This window comes from Ruditapes philippinarum, unplaced genomic scaffold (genome assembly GCF_026571515.1).
Source record: "Ruditapes philippinarum isolate M1 unplaced genomic scaffold, ASM2657151v2 ctg826_1_1_1_1, whole genome shotgun sequence".
Classification (NCBI taxonomy): Eukaryota; Metazoa; Mollusca; class Bivalvia; order Venerida; family Veneridae; genus Ruditapes; species Ruditapes philippinarum.
In genome coordinates, this window is record NW_026858472.1 from 70575 (window position 1) to 89251 (window position 18677).

The 18677-nt window shown below is 32.5% G+C and overlaps 1 protein-coding gene across 1 annotated transcript; it reads right to left on the reverse strand.

The window, feature by feature from the left end:
* Nucleotides 1-227: 227 nt before the first annotated feature.
* LOC132753257 (proton channel OtopLc-like) lies at nt 228-13887 on the reverse strand. Its single transcript, XM_060743700.1, has 9 exons — nt 12105-13887; nt 10010-10413; nt 4789-4909; nt 4118-4238; nt 3594-3798; nt 2998-3158; nt 2401-2578; nt 1630-1761; nt 228-1292 (listed from the first exon to the last, which is right to left on the reverse strand). Exons 1-9 carry the CDS (start codon nt 12530-12532, stop codon nt 520-522), a joined length of 2523 nt encoding a protein of 840 aa, XP_060599683.1. The 5' UTR covers nt 12533-13887; the 3' UTR covers nt 228-519.
* Nucleotides 13888-18677: the final 4790 nt, after the last annotated feature.

Genomic DNA, 18677 nt, shown 5'->3' on the forward strand with positions numbered 1-18677 from the left:
ATTCACATTTCAATTAAAACACCGACGATTTAACATTCTTCGATTCTGTTCTGCATTCAAATTAATCAAGTACAGTATAATTTACAAAGGTGAAGATGTATGTTGGCTATTTCTGAAAATTGTAGATGAATGGTAGCTTTCGATTGAAATAATTGAAATATTTTATCATTATACCGCTCTGCTGAAATATTAACATACAACAATTATATTCAAATGATATCAAAAGTTTAAGCTTTGTTTATTTTATTTTTATTATTAAATGATGATATTATATGTAAGAAACGAAACCGTCCTGTACAAGACTGGTCCCACATATACAAAAAATAAATTGTTCCACGCGTATTAAAATAATTCAGAACAAAAATAAGAATAAGTGGACTAGATTGATTAATCTTACAAAGAAGACAAGAGCTGCCAATAAATATATTTCAAACAGAGTATTGTTAATGTATTGCCAATATCTAGACAATATCTATTAGAATTTTCCTACACTATGATAAGAAAATATATGGCCTTTAACTAATTTCTAAATTTCCAGGCATGTTTCCAAATGTTTGCCAAACAAACTGTTGAATGAAACCTGTAAAAGATAGCGAAAGGCACTGAAACGTGAGTGATAATATTCCAAGCAACACTTCCATAAAAGTCCACCTGCACAGGGTTAGCCTCTGACCTCTGAACTTCAAAAATATTCATGCCCCACAATGCAATGTTACAAATTAATAAAAATGTCACAAACTCGCGCCCTGTCTTGGTCTCCTCTTGCTCTCGTTTCCAAACAGTCTTTCGCATTGTGGTCAACAAATAGAGCGTTTGTACAGTCGCCTGCACACATCTTAGGCAACTTGATAAGATAATCAAATGTCCATAATGTTCAACATCCGTGAGAATTCCCGCGATAATGTTTGTAATGCACAAAATGTACACTCCAATAACGGAAATCACTAGCAAAGCCTCTTCAAAACCAGGACCTTGATCTTGGTCAGTGTAGCGCAAACCATGCGTCCGGTGAAAAGCCAAAATTAGTGATATTGTGGTAACGACAAATATTGCAACGTCTCCCAAATGGTAAAGTCTAACAGCCGTATTCATAAACTCGTCTGTTCGCACCAGTACAAAAAATGTTATAAGTATTATCACGGCTGCAACAAATATGATTATACCAAGAAACAAGCCTCTACTTGAGCTTGAACAATCTACATTTGAGCGTTCCTTTGGCACAGATTCTTCTGATGTTCGGTCATGTTTCAAGTTTCGCTTGCCAAGATTACGCCACATCACGAATAAGATACCTGTCGAAACAAATCAAAAACATTCAAAATGCGCATTTGTTTCATTTTAATACACACGTTTAAAACACCACAAAAGTTCCATATCAACTAATTCAATTAATAATCGACAGTGAAATTATCTTTATTCACATAAGGAACAGAAGCAAATATTAGTTGACATAAAAGCGCTGTGAAAAACAACATGACAAGAGAAAAACATGTTTTTACTGAGAGAAAATAGCAGATGCAAGGTTACACACTCATAAATATAATGGTCCGGTGAATCGGACTTACGCTATAAAAAAAACAAGGCACTAATACTGTCGCCTAAGATAAGGTAGGTAAGATAACTACTTACTGGCACATATTATACTGTACAAAATACTACACGGGTACAGATAGGGACTGGACATTTCAACAACTTCTCCCATCAGGGAATCTCCTTGACAATGTGGGAATCCGTACTCTTCTAACATCCTCAATCCAGTCGCTTAAATACAATAACAAATGTGTGGTAGCTCCACCGTATAATGTTTATTTCGTTGCTATTCTTAGACATTTAAACTGCTTTAAAGTGTATTAGTTAGTTTAGATTACACCTTAAATGGCTCTGTTACAAAAGTATCGAAACATTGTATTTTATAAGAGAATGTGCCGTTAGCAAGATGATAATTTGTGATAATCATGACATCACTTACATTGATTAATGAGTGGAATGCACCACTAAAGTCTTCATTACTTTAGGACTATCAAAATACTACGATAACATTTTGTTACGTGATATCATTATAAACTTCCACACATCAAGAAAATAACTAAATGACATTAAACTACCAGGTGTCCCAACAAATTTGTATCAGTAAGATATTAATCAATGTTAATTATGTATCATCTGGGACCAAAACATTTTTGGCCCAAGGTATCATTAGCAAATGAATATGTGGCAATTGTCATCCATATTTGAGTTTTATAAACATGAAATAAGCGCCAATTGGTACAGAAAAGAACAAAATGGCATTTTTTGTCAACTCCTCGCTTTCATGAAAGTTTGATACGAAAAGTAACAGCTTCCAGAAATCATTAAAAAATAATAAGAGATAAAGTATTTGAAATAAGAATAACCACTTACGACGAAGTGTAACAATCTTGTTTGGTACAGAAGAGTTATCTCCGTCCGTCACAGCGGAAGTTCTGCCAAGTTCTCGGAGTGTCTCTCTGACAACGTCCTCAAACCATACAGCCAGATTGGTGGCGATCATGTGCATAAGGCCAATCCTTGCCAGATACCGGTATCGATGTATCATCATCTTGTTAAATAAAGAAAAAACTTTTTCAATTTTGAAGATAACCAAAGGCAACAATGATGAGTTTATAACTCATTAACGTTGCAGATGTATCATCACATGTTTTGGAATGGACATGCTCCTCAATAATTTCTTCTTGAATTGAACTGAAACGCACATTAAAAGTAGAGCACTACATTATATCTCCTTTGCTGAGAATTTAGCAGCGACTTAGCAAGCACATACAATTCATTACAAACTTGTACCTGTTTCAAGATCATTTACTATGTACATTGTACTGAGCAATATCTTTTAAACTTTACTCAAAATGTTCACGCCAATCCGCTCGATGTTTTAATCACCGTCATTTTAAATAGGTCTGTCCTTTATTTTCAAATGATGTCAAGGGATGTTATAACGATAAGCAGAACATAAATACCAACCTTTGAGTTTAGAAAAACGAAATAAAGTTGAATGAATGTGAAACAGAGGTGTAGAATTGGTCTAATTCCGAACAGCACGTGCGCACAATTTGGCGAAGTTGTCATCTCAAAGTATTCTCCAAAGTGAAGTCCGCTTTTTATCATGCTACCTATCCCAAACCCTATAAAAATAACGATATGAACTCAATAAATTCACTATCTTATATAAGTAAGCGACAAATATTGTATCTTGAATGAGTCGAATCATCCATAAATAAATTGAAATAAAGAAACATTTCTGTAATGAAACAGGTTTTTGATTGCATAAAATTCTATGAAATTTGTCTGATACGATCATTGCGTCTTCGAGATCGCTTCCCCGAGTACGTTGGGCAAAGGTCAAGCTAAACATTTTAAAATTAATGAATGCACATTTAACTGTAATTAGACTGACCTTTACAGACATCCCCTAAGCAACTCTCTGAGTTCGCAGAAGTTATCAAAATATTCAATGCGAAGTGATACTGACAGTTAAATAGCAATAAACACCTGTAATTCTTTGTCTAGGATGAGAAACATTGATGTATAAAAAGTTAAAAACAATATGAAATACTCACCGACTGCTCCGAGACGGAGATAAAAACTTCCGGTCTGCTGTTCTGTCTCATCAACGCTGGCGTTCCTCTTCCGGTTCTGCACTGGAACAGACGATATTATGGTTCGACCTCGGCGGCCGACGGAGAAAGTTCGAATCCTCAGGAGGTAAGAGTATGCGTACACAAGAAACGCAATGCTCATAACGTAAAGATAGATATAAAATCCCTGAAATATAAAACATTTTCATAGACAGGCGGTGATTGAGAATCAACCAAAACTCATGTTGTCTTACTCACTGATGTAATGGGACATAATTCTTGCTCTAAATTTTTTCATGTTTCTTTGCTGAATCGTTACATACGAATATAAATATACTTCTACATATACATGTTTAAAGCGTTTGTGATAAAAACACTATATAAACATAATTTTTTAAGAAAATAAACCAAATCCTTCATTATTATTGTAAACATAACAATACGGTTAAGAAATGAGCTTTATGAACGCTAAAATGTTACGGAAACGGAGGAAAATGATAAAATACCTCAAATAGAGCAGGATAGGGTTCCGCTACAAAGACCTCGGATATTGGGAGAATCAGGCCGCAAACCACAACAAACAACATGTATAGTCCACTGCACACCACACATACACTCTCTGTGAAACTGCATACAATGTATATATAATCAGATTTCATTATGAATAAGACATAGGGTAAAATCAAGTTGTTGATTTGGTGCAGTGATTAAGATAGCTGTTATGAAAAGAAGAAAAGCGGATATCTGAGGACTCATGTCGATCCATCGCAATATGCAAAGTAGCTTAACAAAGTCCCTTGCGAAAATACAGACCTCAGCGGTGAGTGGCAAGTGCTTTGGAGACAGTGATATTAACCAAGGTTCAGGTTTTATTGATACCTCAAGCTCTAACTGCATATGAATGTGAGAAAAACAATAATATATCAACAAATTACAAAACATAGTAATGTAAAACCAATGACAATGACAATGCTATGAACAGTATTGCTCGGGCACGGATGTACTTGGGCACAAACAGACAGACGCGCAGGAAAGGCGTGTTAGTGACGTAATAATATACTCGATGATCGTTATTATAACATACAAGAAAGTCAAATATTTGTTCAGTAAAAGTATCTGGTAAATGAAACACTATTTCTTTTTGACAAAAATGATGTTACAGTCATAATAAAAATACCTCATATTTTGTCCAAACTTGTATTCTCGTGTAGTTTTTCCTTTCAGCATAGAGACGTTGGCAGCTCCCGTGTTCGAGTTTTCATCACTGGGTGTAAATTGTCCCTCGTCCTGTCCTAAACCTGTATCATGTTAGAAATTGAAGATCATCTTTTTTAGATATTTTCTTTACTTGGTAACTTTAAAGTCATGTTATTGTATGTATTTAAATATCTTCTAATTATACATTCACCCATACATATTACTGCACACTATTTAAAACCATTGCTGATAGTTAAGTTTATCTATGTATGTGTGTGTGTGTGTGTGTGTGTGTGTGTGTGTGTGTGTGTGTGTGTGTGTGTGTGTGTGTGTCCGTGTGTGTGCGTGCGTGCGTGCGCGAACATGTGCGTGCAAGTTATTTGTGTTGCTCAATTGGTCCATAGATCATACACATTGTGCCTGATAAGTTTGTACCAATGCATTGTTTTACACATTTTCACAATCTATATCTTTGTTTAGATTGTATAAATGTTCATATGGATGTAAAGAAAATCATATATTTTATGTTTTGAAAAAAAAATCTTTTCCTTGAACATTTTCTAAATAGGTTCGCACAAAAACGAAAATTTTATTCATTGAATAAGCTAGACATTACCTACTTATATTACTTCTGTTTAAATTTATCCATAAAACTAGTAAGGAACAAGTAATATTTCACTGTACCTTGCAGAATTTCTTTCCCAATTTCGATCGCCATTTTAATTTTTTCAGATCCCTATTATAATACTAATCTCACAAAAAATTTGCTCTGAAAATCTAAATTCCTCATTATCACGGAATAACCGTGCAGTTTTACAATTTTCATGTTACTGTGTGCTGATACACTCAAGAAGTTTCGATCTTATAATCTTTACAGCCTATAATGAGTGTAAGATGAGTAAAAAAGATACATGGAAAATGTATTTGCTACAATAAGTCTGCCTCTGAGGGTTCTTCAAGTTCATATTGAGATAAGATATAGATAAAAAAATGGGCAATAAGAAAATCATGGCACCAGCCTCTGCGCTATGACTACACTGGATTGTGGTTGTTTTTTTTTTTTTGTTTTTTTTTTCGCCGTCGTCGTCGTAACTACAGTTATTTTATTATTTTATAATATAAGTCTCAGAAAGGGAGACTCTTAAACACTTATCAGACGGCAAACAAAAAAGACATTAAATAACAAAATGCTTTATTTGTAAAATGAAGAAAAAACATTTCAGAGATGAATTTTTAAAAATTCATCAAATGATCGCATTTTTGTAACTTTTTTAAAAACACTCTCAATAAATAAAGAGTCTTCTTTGATATTTGTAATTTGAGAAGGTACTGATAAGTTTTTCTAATGATGAAAGCAGCCATTACCTTCAACGCGCCAAAATGAAATAAAACTTATCTACATCCGGTGTTTATTCGATAAAAAGTATCTTAAACTGTATCATAAATATCCCTAGATTTAAATATTTTGTTTAAAGAAATATATATATACCAGTTATAATGTACGTATATATTGTTGAATGATTCATGTATATATAAAGCTCGATTTAAGGTAAACCAAGTTTCAAGTTTAAATTGGCGGGAAACGGACATATTTCATGAAAGGGCTTTTGTCCACTTAGTCTTATTTAATGTCCGGGAGGGCTTTTGACCTACACACTACAACATTAGTAGTATGTCATCTTATTTCAATGATTACAACCAGTAAGATTGCAGATGGTAATTCTAAAGAAACAATTTCATTATATATATTTTATATATATTATAAAACTTGTGGTATAGACGGCTAGCCGTATAGATATACATATTCCTGATAAAACAAAACAACCCAGAAACAAACGATGGACTATGCGGTGATTTCATGAACAAGAATAAACATAAATCAACATCATGAGTTAACAATACATATAGATAATAATACAATCTCTCTATCCCAGACCCGCCTGAATTTCTCACAATCTACATACTACGGCCTTTCAACAATAATTTGTAAATAAACTTATGTTAATAACTGAAATTTGTTGATCATAAAACCAAACCTGTATCTGGCAAGCGTTAAATTGTTTTGGACTATCATCCTAACAATAAGGCAAGAGGTCTGTATAATCTTTGAGATTAGACAATTTTGTTTACATGCCATATGTAAAGCCTGGATAAACCTTAAGATCTTTCTAAAGAAATCATCATAACTCATAATTAGCCAATCAGTACAAAGGTTATCATTATCTATATTACAGACTGAAATATCTGACTATCGCGATGTTTCCACAGTAAAACTTTTTTCTAGAAGCTATTTAATCAACGCGAATTTTGATGATCAGGTCATCTTTTAATTATAAAAAAACACTTGAATTCTAGGTAAGCTAGATTTCGATGAAGTTTTAAAATAATATCAGAAAGTGCTTTCATCCCTCACGTTTCGGGCGTATCAAACAGAAAATGTACCTATTGTAACATGACATGAGTGTGATGACGAATTCCATTTTTCAATTGAAAAATGCGTCTATTTGTCTTACTGGTTAAGATCTGAAAGCGTTGTATGATAGCAGTAAGAATGAAAGACATCTTATGTCTTTATACATGCAAGAGAATAAATACATGTAGTTCAATAAAGAATGATAAAGAATAACGTGTTCCATAATTTTGGTAATATAACATATGCATGTATGTATGTATGTATGTATGATGTATGTATGTATGTATGTATGTATGTATGTATGTATGTATGTATGTATGTATGTATGTATGTATGTATGTATGTATGTATGTATGTATGTATGTATGTATGTATGTATGTATGTATGTATGTATGTATGTATGTATGTATGTATGTATGTATGTATGTATGTATGTATGTATGTATGTATGTATGTATGTATGTATGTATGTATGTATGTATGTATGTATGTATGTATGTATGTATGTATGTATGTATGTATGTATGTATGTATGTATGTATGTATGTATGTATGTATGTATGTATGTATGTATGTATGTATGTATGTATGTATGTATGTATGTATGTTTGAATATGTTAGAGGTTTTCTTCCGCACCAGTCAGTAAGTGTTGTTTTGTTTTTGTTTTGTTTTCAGTATAAAGTTAAAAAAAATAATGTTTATGGTACAGCCAACTTATGCTCCGATCATAAATTAGCAATAGGGTTGAAGCGGAAAGGAAGCATACCGAACATAGTTATTCCGTTTCACCGAAATATCGTACCGTAACATTTTGATAAGAAATCTTACTGGCCCGAAAACTTCAGTTGAACATATTCTATGAAGAACCGTAATAAATATATTTTATTTAATCTGTACCATCAATGCCCTAATTCTTTTTTTTCTGAATACTGATAAGACCATTTTAAAGACCATTGGAATATTTCATCTTCTTCTAAAGCAAAAAACTATAAAGATTTTGATCGCGCACGTGCGCGTCCTGTGCGGCTGATAATTACCTCCAGATTGCATCTAGCTTACAAATATTATTAGTATATATCACATTGACGCATCTGTTCATGTATCCATCACAGCATGGGCTATGGGGCGTGCAGTTTTACTCCATGTTTTTGGGTGTTTTTTAAATATACATTTTCCAGTCATAAGTACCTGAAAATGTGTGTGCATAACTGATAATGACAAAGACGTTTAGTGTAAAACAAGAAATCTGAGAAAATGCTTTCATCCCTTACGTTTTGGGCGTATCAAACAAAAATGTACCTATTGTAACATTAAATGAGTCTGATGACGAATTCCATTCTTGAATTGAAAATGCACCTATTTGTCTTATATTTTAAGACATAAAGGCGTTTTATAATAGCTGTAAAAATTATAGACACAGAATACATGGACTTACAATAAAGAATGTAGTTTTAATGATTTTCATAGTTTTGGTAAACGATTATGGAACGTACATATGTTGCACGCGATATCCTAACTGCAAATATGCATTACAAATTGCGCTCTTAATTAAATTAACCCGCTTTCAAAGAAAACCTTAAATCTCTCAAAGAAAGCCTTTAATCTTTCTAAGATAAAGAAAGCCTTCAAAAACTTCGCCTCTGAAACTAAATTATGCTAACCTGAGATTTAGCATGTACAAAACATAATAGAATAAGATAAGGGATTTTTCTTCGCCTCGGTTTCTTTGCTTTTTTGTCTTTTCTTTGATAAGTTTTATTTTTCGACACATCAAATCTCTGTTTCACATTTTATTTTCATAATGTAATCTTTAAAATATGGCGATAAAAATCCCATCCCATTTGTGCAATTTTCATAAAATAAAAACACCCCTGCTTCTGAAAAAAATAATTGGCACCATACTGCCATAATGTTTTATTTTTGTGTCTAACAAAATCCTTGAAAATTATTTTTACATTTAGATGTTTCATGTACACATGATATTTTTTTCTAGAACTTAGTTTAATAGCTGATAAAAAAGGGTTGTTTTTCCAAAACTTAAGATAAGATTGTACAGTTTTAGAATAAAAAATGACATGGGTTTTCACCGATAAAAAAAAAATGAATGAAACCACTGTACTAAGAAAGTGTAAAATTTGTAATACAGGTATGTTAATGTTTTTTGTTGTTGTTGTTGTTGTTTTCAGGTCCGTGTTTACACTTTCTTTATATAATACTTTCATTTTACATTTTACAATTATTAGTATTTACATAACATACATAGCATAATAAAATACGTATGTTAATGTGTAATCAAGTAGATTTAAATACACCACCATCATCCCAAAACAAACCTATGGAAATATATAATTAAATTTGTCAAATAAAAAGTAAGCTTGAAGACTTCCTAATTCTAAGTAAACGAAAGTAAACGAATGACAGGTGTTTCAGAAGCTGTTGATTTTAAAGTGAATTTGCAGCATGTGCATGGAATGAAGTCAATTGTAATGTTTACAATATCTACTGACAGACATCTTTTTTTATTTTGACATAGTCACATATGTTTTGATATGCACAAAAATGTCTAAAAACATCCGGATAATTACGAATGCAAAACATGTTATAATAAAGACGATTCATAGAGACAGTTCTTTTTGTCTGCAATAAAAACTAAAAAAAGATGTATCGTAACTACAAATTGAGAACATCTGCTAAAACAGCTTTGCGCAGAGGGGAAAAATGCAATAGATCTAAATTGAAAAATAGTGAAAATGTTTAGCTTAATTATATCTGGTTTAAGAACTCACCAGAATCCCCATTCGGAACGTTTCTGATATCTAGGGTAATTGTTCCTGTCGTCTCATCGTGACGTAACAGTCCGAGACTGACTTGTTTTGACGGAGATACTCTTTTGTTGACGCCGGAAGATTGAAGATTCGACTGCAGGGTATGCCAAGAGTCTCTTGAATCTCGTCTGCCGCTGTCATGTGACCCAGCTCGGCTGTTATTCTTCTCCATCCTAGACAACCCGGATGGAGATGCTACGTATGTTAAACTGCCGACGCCGGCGGGAGGTACACTTCCGGCTTTATGTATGTAGCTCTGAGGGCGGCTATGATCACTGCCGTTTGATGACGTAGCACTAGGTGGCGGGTCGCTGGTAGTGTCTTGAACCAGGCGGGCCGAAGGTCTTTTGTTTATTGGTACCCAACTGTAAAATAAAATTGGTTAAAGATACATGAGCATGTTTCATTTTTGGCATACTTACTTGAGCAGTTTGTTACATTTTAGATTGGGATAGTCAGACGGGAGATTTGTCCAGCTTCCAAATAATTGTCAACATAAACAGCATTAAATGTTCAGCTATATTCGTTTCGCATTTTTATTAGAATTTACATAAGAATAATTTGTAAAAATAGTGTTTTAGCAATAATTTATTTAAATTATCGTATGCATTTCTCATGTTTCTGGACATATTTTGAAGAGTGTCGCAATGTAAGACAATAAGTACAAAACGAATCAATGCCGTTATTTAAAACAAATTTTTAATTTTCAAAAACAAAATAATTAAAGGTCCTGGGGAGCACAGGTTCACTGCGTGTCGGGGGGGGGGGGCAAATGTCCAGTGATTCGTTTTAAAGTAGGGGAAGGGCAAATGTCCTGGGGCAATGTCCGTATACCGAACAGAATCTGGCACTAATACTAACATTTAACGAATCAGATAACTGATTTGTATTTTGTAATAGGATGTAAATGCGAATGGTAGAAATCTCTTTTTTTTTTTCATAAAAAATGTTGGATTTTTATTATCTCTTATTACGGTTCTCACACATGATAACGCGATACTATTTTGTATTTCAGTATTTGTAAAAAAAATTATCATTTTATCAGAATTGTATTCATAAAAAATGTTATCTTTAAATTTGTTGTAAAAAAAATATAAAATATAGCTAAAATAACAAAGAGGATTTAACGTTCAAAGTTGGATCGTTAAATTGATTGTATAATAAAAATAAACAATAACATATGGGTAACATATGCGTCAGGGTGATTTCTTTCCATGTGACCAATACTACATTTTAGTGGACATTTGGCAAAGGTGACAAAATACCATGGAAATGTGAAAAGAGATGGTCAGCGGCGTTGATTATACTACGATGACCTTTTCAATATGAGAAATTCATCATTGATGAAAAAGTCCTTTGTTACATTACATGCGACTGATTGTCGTCTGCAACCAACACATTCATTCGTTAAGTCAATAAACTATTAGTGGTCAACATTATAGCCGTACTATGTGCTCGAGACAATCCGGAAGTGTCAAAATTGTAGGTGGCATTCTCGTGATTCTTTGTTCATCGTTCGAGCATCGATAATTTATCGATATAATCAATGAAATATTTGCGTGTCACATTTCACGCTTGTCACAAAAAAATCCGTCTTCTCGCGATACATTGCTTTTTATTTGTGACTTGTAAATGTTTACATTGTACTTAATGTGTTTATTTACTTTCTTTTCAATAACAAATAACAAAGCATCAGAATAAGCGACCTGATCACGCATTTTATTATTATTATTTCTGGGTCACTTTAATCTATAATGTCATGGTTTTGTTACTAATCGGCCAACTTTATCTGCAATATTTCATAATTGTCACAACTTCTGGGGGTAATGATAATGGTGGCCTGTCATCCGGATAAATAGTAATACATTCAGATTATTATCTGTAAGTCGAGAAAGGAACAGTTGGGCGTTTAATGTGCTTCCATTTTGAGGTCAAAAGTTGAGGAAAAAAATGTGATAGTTATTTCGACCATGTCGAAAAAAATCGATTTTTTTATTGATATATGGAAATCAGTCTTCTTATTACAAAAAAAAAAGAAATCTGATAAAATTCTTACATTTGAGTTTCCTCGGATTCCGAAGTACTTGTTGTGGTAGTGTCGTCTGTCACCTGACCTTGACCTTGTGTTAGTTCACTTTCAGTACAACTATCTGAATCACTGCTTAAACCCCGATTTATCACGTTTAAATCCTTTTGTATAAATTCCCTTGCGTCCATAACAGATGAATTATTTTTTAAAACCTTATTCACAACGGGCTGTAAGTTCTGATCCAGATTACCGACGACGCCGGCGTTAAAATCTGCAGGATCGTCATCTTCATCCTGTGTCAAACAAACGTCTGTTTCAAAGTTGTCATAATGCCGGTAGGTCGGCTCAGATTCCTCGCCGCTTTCTCCGGTATCGGACTCCGGAATGCCAGGTCGTAAACAACTACCGTTACCCGAAGGCTTCGAACTACCGTCTGTTTGTTTATCAGAACTCATATTAAAATCCCAAGATAAAATTTCAAGTTAAATAAAAATCCTAGAAAACATTAAAGAGAATAAAGCACTGTACTTGTAACGCAATCTAATTCCAATCTACTTTGAAATAAATCGTGAATGCTCTGGAGTAATCTAAGCTACCATCCTCTTACAATAGACACCCCTATCCAGATATCGCAAAAACCAGCACTGTACTTTGTTACACATCATTTCAATTTGTAAATCATCTCTGAGAAACTTTACATCTAAAATACAAATTCCGCAGCACGCTTATTCCGATATGCTAACATGTTAATTTAAAGATATCTACAAAGTAAAACCACATTTTCTGCCTCTGTCATAAACGCAAACAAAGCTCTGACTGACGCTGAAATTCTATCCTCCGTTATAATCAAATTTTTACACGGGGTCACAGGGTGGCTTTCATTAGTAACTCTTTGTAGCCTACTGAATGAATCAGAATTTTAGTGACTCTCACAGAATTAGTTATCGAGAGTTACACTACCTCATCTAATAGCCCCCGCGGGGGCGCGTTGATTAACACGCCTGATTAAATAAAAAATGTACATATATAACTTAAAATGTTTATTTCTTTGTTTACCTTTACTATCAAAAACAAATCTGTATTTAATACTCCGTGTACACAAAAAACAACGTTATTTCAACACTGTTTGGTCAATTGATCACAACGCTTTGTTTCTTTACAATAATTTAATCTCGTGTCAAATATATATATGACTTCATTGCCACACATAATTACTTTAACCACGCTACAAATGTCATTGTAGTTAGATTGTAAATTCCTTAAAATAATTTAACATCTTCAACATTTATGGAATTCTGTCGTAATTAAAATACATATGAGCTTTATTTCTGGGCATGAAATACATTTACTGAATAACAATTTCCTACATATGTGTCTATTAATATCAAGTTAATTGATCTAACATAAATGTGCAAACGCGTAACATGTTTTTCTTTCTGTCCAGATGTCGACAAGATGGGTAATTGTAGAGAAAACATCACCTTACGGCAAATTAGAACAGAACAGAACGTCTAATTATATTATAGAAGTAGGTAAATGCTAATTTAATAAGGTTCTATTAAATGATACCAAAATATGGAAATAAACGTTTCCTAATTTTCTCTTAGATATCGTAATTTGATTATTTGGCTGTCTTTAAAGTCACGACGAGATTAAGACTCCGGCTTTATCGATGGACCTCAATTACACCTCTACGCATTATCTCCGGTACCCTCTGGAACCAGAGTACAACTCCCGAGCCATCCATAATTAATATCAAATGTAGCTTGAAAGCAGGAAATTTTTAAGAAAAGGAGACATATACAAAGTAATAAGTGCTAACAATTAATTGTCTTTAAATAAACTATACTGTACAGGACTATTTATATGTGCGTATAATTAAAACGTAAATGAAAGATAGAAGAAGAAGAAGAAGAAGAAGAAGAAGCAGAAGAAGGAGAAGAAGCAGAAGAAGGAAAAAAAAGCAACTTAAATTCCAAAATTTGACCGTCTGATCTCTCCATTATACAAGAAACGTTTTTTTTTTGTTTTTTTTTTTTGTTGTTGTTTTTTTTTTTTTTTTGGGGGGGGGGGGGAAGGGGGGCAATCATGTTATAATATAGAATATGCTTTCTTACATAAAAATAAATGCTTTCCAACGCGCGTTAACGTCTTTAAGAATGATCAAAATCAAATGGTTTTAAGAATAACAAGTTTTCAATACAATTATGCTAATACATGTAGTAAAGTGTCAATAATGCAAATTCAATAAATGAAATACTCTCCAAATCCCCTTTGGGTGGAGAAATAGTAATTTTCCCTGACACCTCTGACCTTAAACAAATATTTACTTTATCAGATAATTATATAATAGGGAACGATCTGAGATAAGCATCGTATACGTCACTGATAAGAGACCTGTTCTAAAAATAGCCACATATCGATAACTTTCGGACAAGGAAACTGGTTAATCTACATGTAGATTATACAACATGTAATGGTTACGAATACTTTTATTCACATTTGTCTCAATGAAAATGATGTTCCTGGAGTTAAACTTGCATAAAGCATGATTGAGATGGTTTAAAACCATCAGGAAAATAAAGCTGATATGGTGAAAAAGAAATAACTTTCGGAGCAATACTTTCCCTGCATGTCAATTTGAGAAAAATGCCGGCGCTTGGCATTGTTTTTGTGTCACTGTTTATCAAAATTAGAAATGGTGATATGATATGGAATGATTTTAGGAAACTGGGACTAAAAATGAAAGAGTATCTTTCTGTCCCAGATATACCGTACAAAATTTTGTTTTCTATGTAAAAATACGTAGATTGGAGAAGTCATGAATCTATCCACCAAAGTGCTACGAGTATTAGATTAATGATGAAATTAAATATCTTAATTCTTTAATAATTTTAGAATAAGCAAAACTCTGCATTGTCCCTATTTTACCTAATGAAAAACGCTGATTCTAGTATTTATTTTATCAGAAATAATGTATACGTACATGCATGCTTGCATGTATAAGTAAGTAAGTAAATTCTTTATTATAGTGACATGTGTTATACGTATATACATACACATAAATACACAAAGATGAACACCCGGCCCATAGGACCTATAAGTCACCTTAACAAAAGATCATATTCTGAGCATGTGTTATAGTTTTTAACATGTTATTAACATAATAGTAAATTCATATCAATACATGTTATGCATTTACGGACAGTTCAATTTTAATTAATCATGATCTATTATACAATAAATCTCTCCTTAACAGATATGCTTGTACAATAAATTTAATAACTTTATTTTGATGGTTGTATATTTAAACTGAATTGACAATTGAGGTCCGTGATTTAACATACGCTGTTTACGTATAGACAATAAAATATATTTGTTTTTTTATTTTATGTCTCACACAAAATATTTTTTGTTAAAATCATCGCCAATTACTGGTGCATTTTTTAAACTTTGTTTGTAAAGATGTATAAAGAGGCCAGAGCAGATTGTGAGATATGTTTAAATTTAACTTTAAAAACGTACAGCGTGTAGTTGTCCCTTTTCTTTTCACACTAAATTCCATTTCCAACTTGTTTGCATTCTACAATTTCTTAAAATATTGCATGTAAACAAAGTAAATATACGCTGATTAACATCATGTGTAATGTGTACTCCCTTGTCCTTGTGTATAGAGGCTATTCGTTGCCAAAAATCCAGCCTTTGAAACTTGACAATGCATACTTCGGTTCTACTAAACAGATTAGTAAAAATCTAATTGTCGATCCGAGAGTTACATACTGCATTGGTATTAAGCATTTTAATTATCTCGATTTGATAAAATGAAAGCTGTTAACATGCAACTTAGATAAATTGCAAACTGTATTTATAAATGTATAATTTCAAATTTGCGACATGTAGAAATGTAAACGATAGAACGTACACAATACGTTTAATGCTGTGCATCATGACGTTGAGAATGTCACAGCATCAACTTGACACACTCAGGTTTACAACACCACACTTTCTTTTTACATTCTAACGCGATTAACATTTGTAAACGATTTTGCAACTTCCATATATGGAATTATCACGGAAATAGACGAAAATTAATAGGCGGAGCCAATTTCACGAAAGCAGAATATAAAGAGAGGTAACTCTTGCTGGTACAAAAATATTTCAAATTATATAGAAACTGTTACATCAATCTTGACTTTGAACATCCTCTGATTTTGTTAAAACGTATTCTAGTACAGGATATTCAAGTAATGCAAAATTGGTTAAGATATAATGTAAAAATGTAACAACGTATATACTGATAATGAGCATAATAATATGCAAAAACTAAAGTTGGTGAAATAACATAAGGAAATGTTTTCCATATATAGTGACACACACCACTATCCATTGATATCAATGACAGGGTTTTGTGAGCCACGGCAATAGTCTTTAGCATATTATTTTTTTTACCTTCAGCAAATAGTACTAGAATGCGATACATGGAAGGCACTTTTGGCAACACGAATAAAGAGAACTGAACAATAAGTATGTGCCTTCTTTCTTTAAAGGACTGTGTTGGGTTGTAGAAAAACTCATATTTTTTACCAAGTGTATAACCACGAAACAATGCAAAGTTTACTATCGATAATTCCGTTGTATAACCAAAACTTGTGAATTTGTTCCATTTTAATGTTGAAATAAATATTCAGTGTATCCTGGCAACTCTGTTTACCTCCATTGGGAGGTATTTTGAGTCATAGGATGTGATTTAGCCTTTTATTGTTAAATATATGTAAGCTGGCGTAGGTTAAGGTCTTTTTATGCATTGTGCTGAATCAATAGCACCTCTAAAATATGTGTATACATGCTGTCATTAGCTGTTACCTAGATTTGCTGTCTAGATTTGCTGTCTATATGATCAAAAACAGAGAACTACTTTTATGTATATGAAATACTACACAGAATATTTATTAAGTTTTGTAAGTGATGGCTTTCTAAGAGATAAAATAAACAAGGTATACATAAATTGATAATCAACATACATATATTTGAACTCATTTAAATTTTACTGAAAAACAAAATGGGAAAAATGGGAAAATATATGGTAAAAATAAAAAGTTATGTACGAAAGGGTACATACAACTTTGGTTATAATTTTACTATTGTTAAAAGTTTTTTTTCTTGTCAAGCCATACCCTAGAATTAAGATTATTAATATAATAGTACTACTAGGAAAGACAACAGCCAGAATTTGGTCTGTATTAGTAATTAGTCGTATCAAAATTTCTATCAGATGTTGACTTGAAAATTTGAAAGTGGTAAGGTAGCAGCTTAACTGTAAATGTTACTCATTCCTATGCAAATTGGAATACCATCAGTAAAATTTATTTGTCGTTGAATATAGTCTTTTCAAAGTTTTCACTTCCTTGAAAAATATTTAACCTCAGACAGTATGTAACCTGGTGTTTTTTTGTTGTTTTTTTTAAGTTTCTCTTTCCAGGAAATGTGGTGTCTACAACGTTTTAAAACTAAAATGCCTATATTAATTTAAAGTCCGCTGATGTTGATCAAGTGAATTATGTTTAGTAACTAAACACCTAAAAGGTATGATAAACGGAAACTACACCGCTTCTTGTCGCCGACGGTAAATACCGAAAATGAGCGGAAAATACGTTTATTTACGATGATTTAGTGGGCGGGAAAATGGGCGGAGCTTATTTTATCTCCTATTGAAAAACGTGTAAAGCTGGATTATGCTGATCTGAATCATGATGGTTCGACAATGTAAAGCTACGAAGAAGAGTGTTATACGTGCTCGAAGGAACTTAAAAGGCTCGCGAATAGTGATCAGGGAGGATTTGACATCAAAAAACGCAAAACTTGTACAAACATTACTGAACCGCGAGGATGTTAAATCTGTGTGGTCTGATGAGGGGAAAATATTTGCCATATTGTCAAATGGTAATAAGATAAAGTTGGATATTCAAACGGATTTGTCGAGACCTCTTGCTTAAAAAGAACTACTAAGTGATAAAAACTTGATATTGTATTAAATATAAATTCCATTTGGCTTGACTGACATTTTATCATTTATACACTTGTAGAAATTCTATAAATATATCTATAGTTTTTTTTATTGAAAACTTATATATATGATTCATTTATACTTTTCTCACTCTCTGTATTTCATTTATACACTTGTAGAAATTCTATAAATATATCTATAGTTTTTTATTGAAAATATATATATATGATTCATTTATACTTTTCTCACTCTCTGTATTTCATATTCGATTGAACATAAAGAGAACTTAAGTGAGTGACAAAACCTTGATATTTTTACAGCATGAAGTTATCAATATAAATTTAACTAAGCCTGACTGAAAGTGTGGGATTTATACACTTATTGACATTCTACACATATATCTATATATTTTATTGAAAATTCATATAAGTACATATGTGCGATTTATACCTTTTACACTCACTGTTTTTCATATTCAATTTAATAGAAATTTGAGTTCGGTCATTCGACACATAGACGATTAAATTTATACTTAGATATTGGATGTATATATTCCATTTTTTTCCCCCGTTGAAAGCGGTATTACTTAATGATGT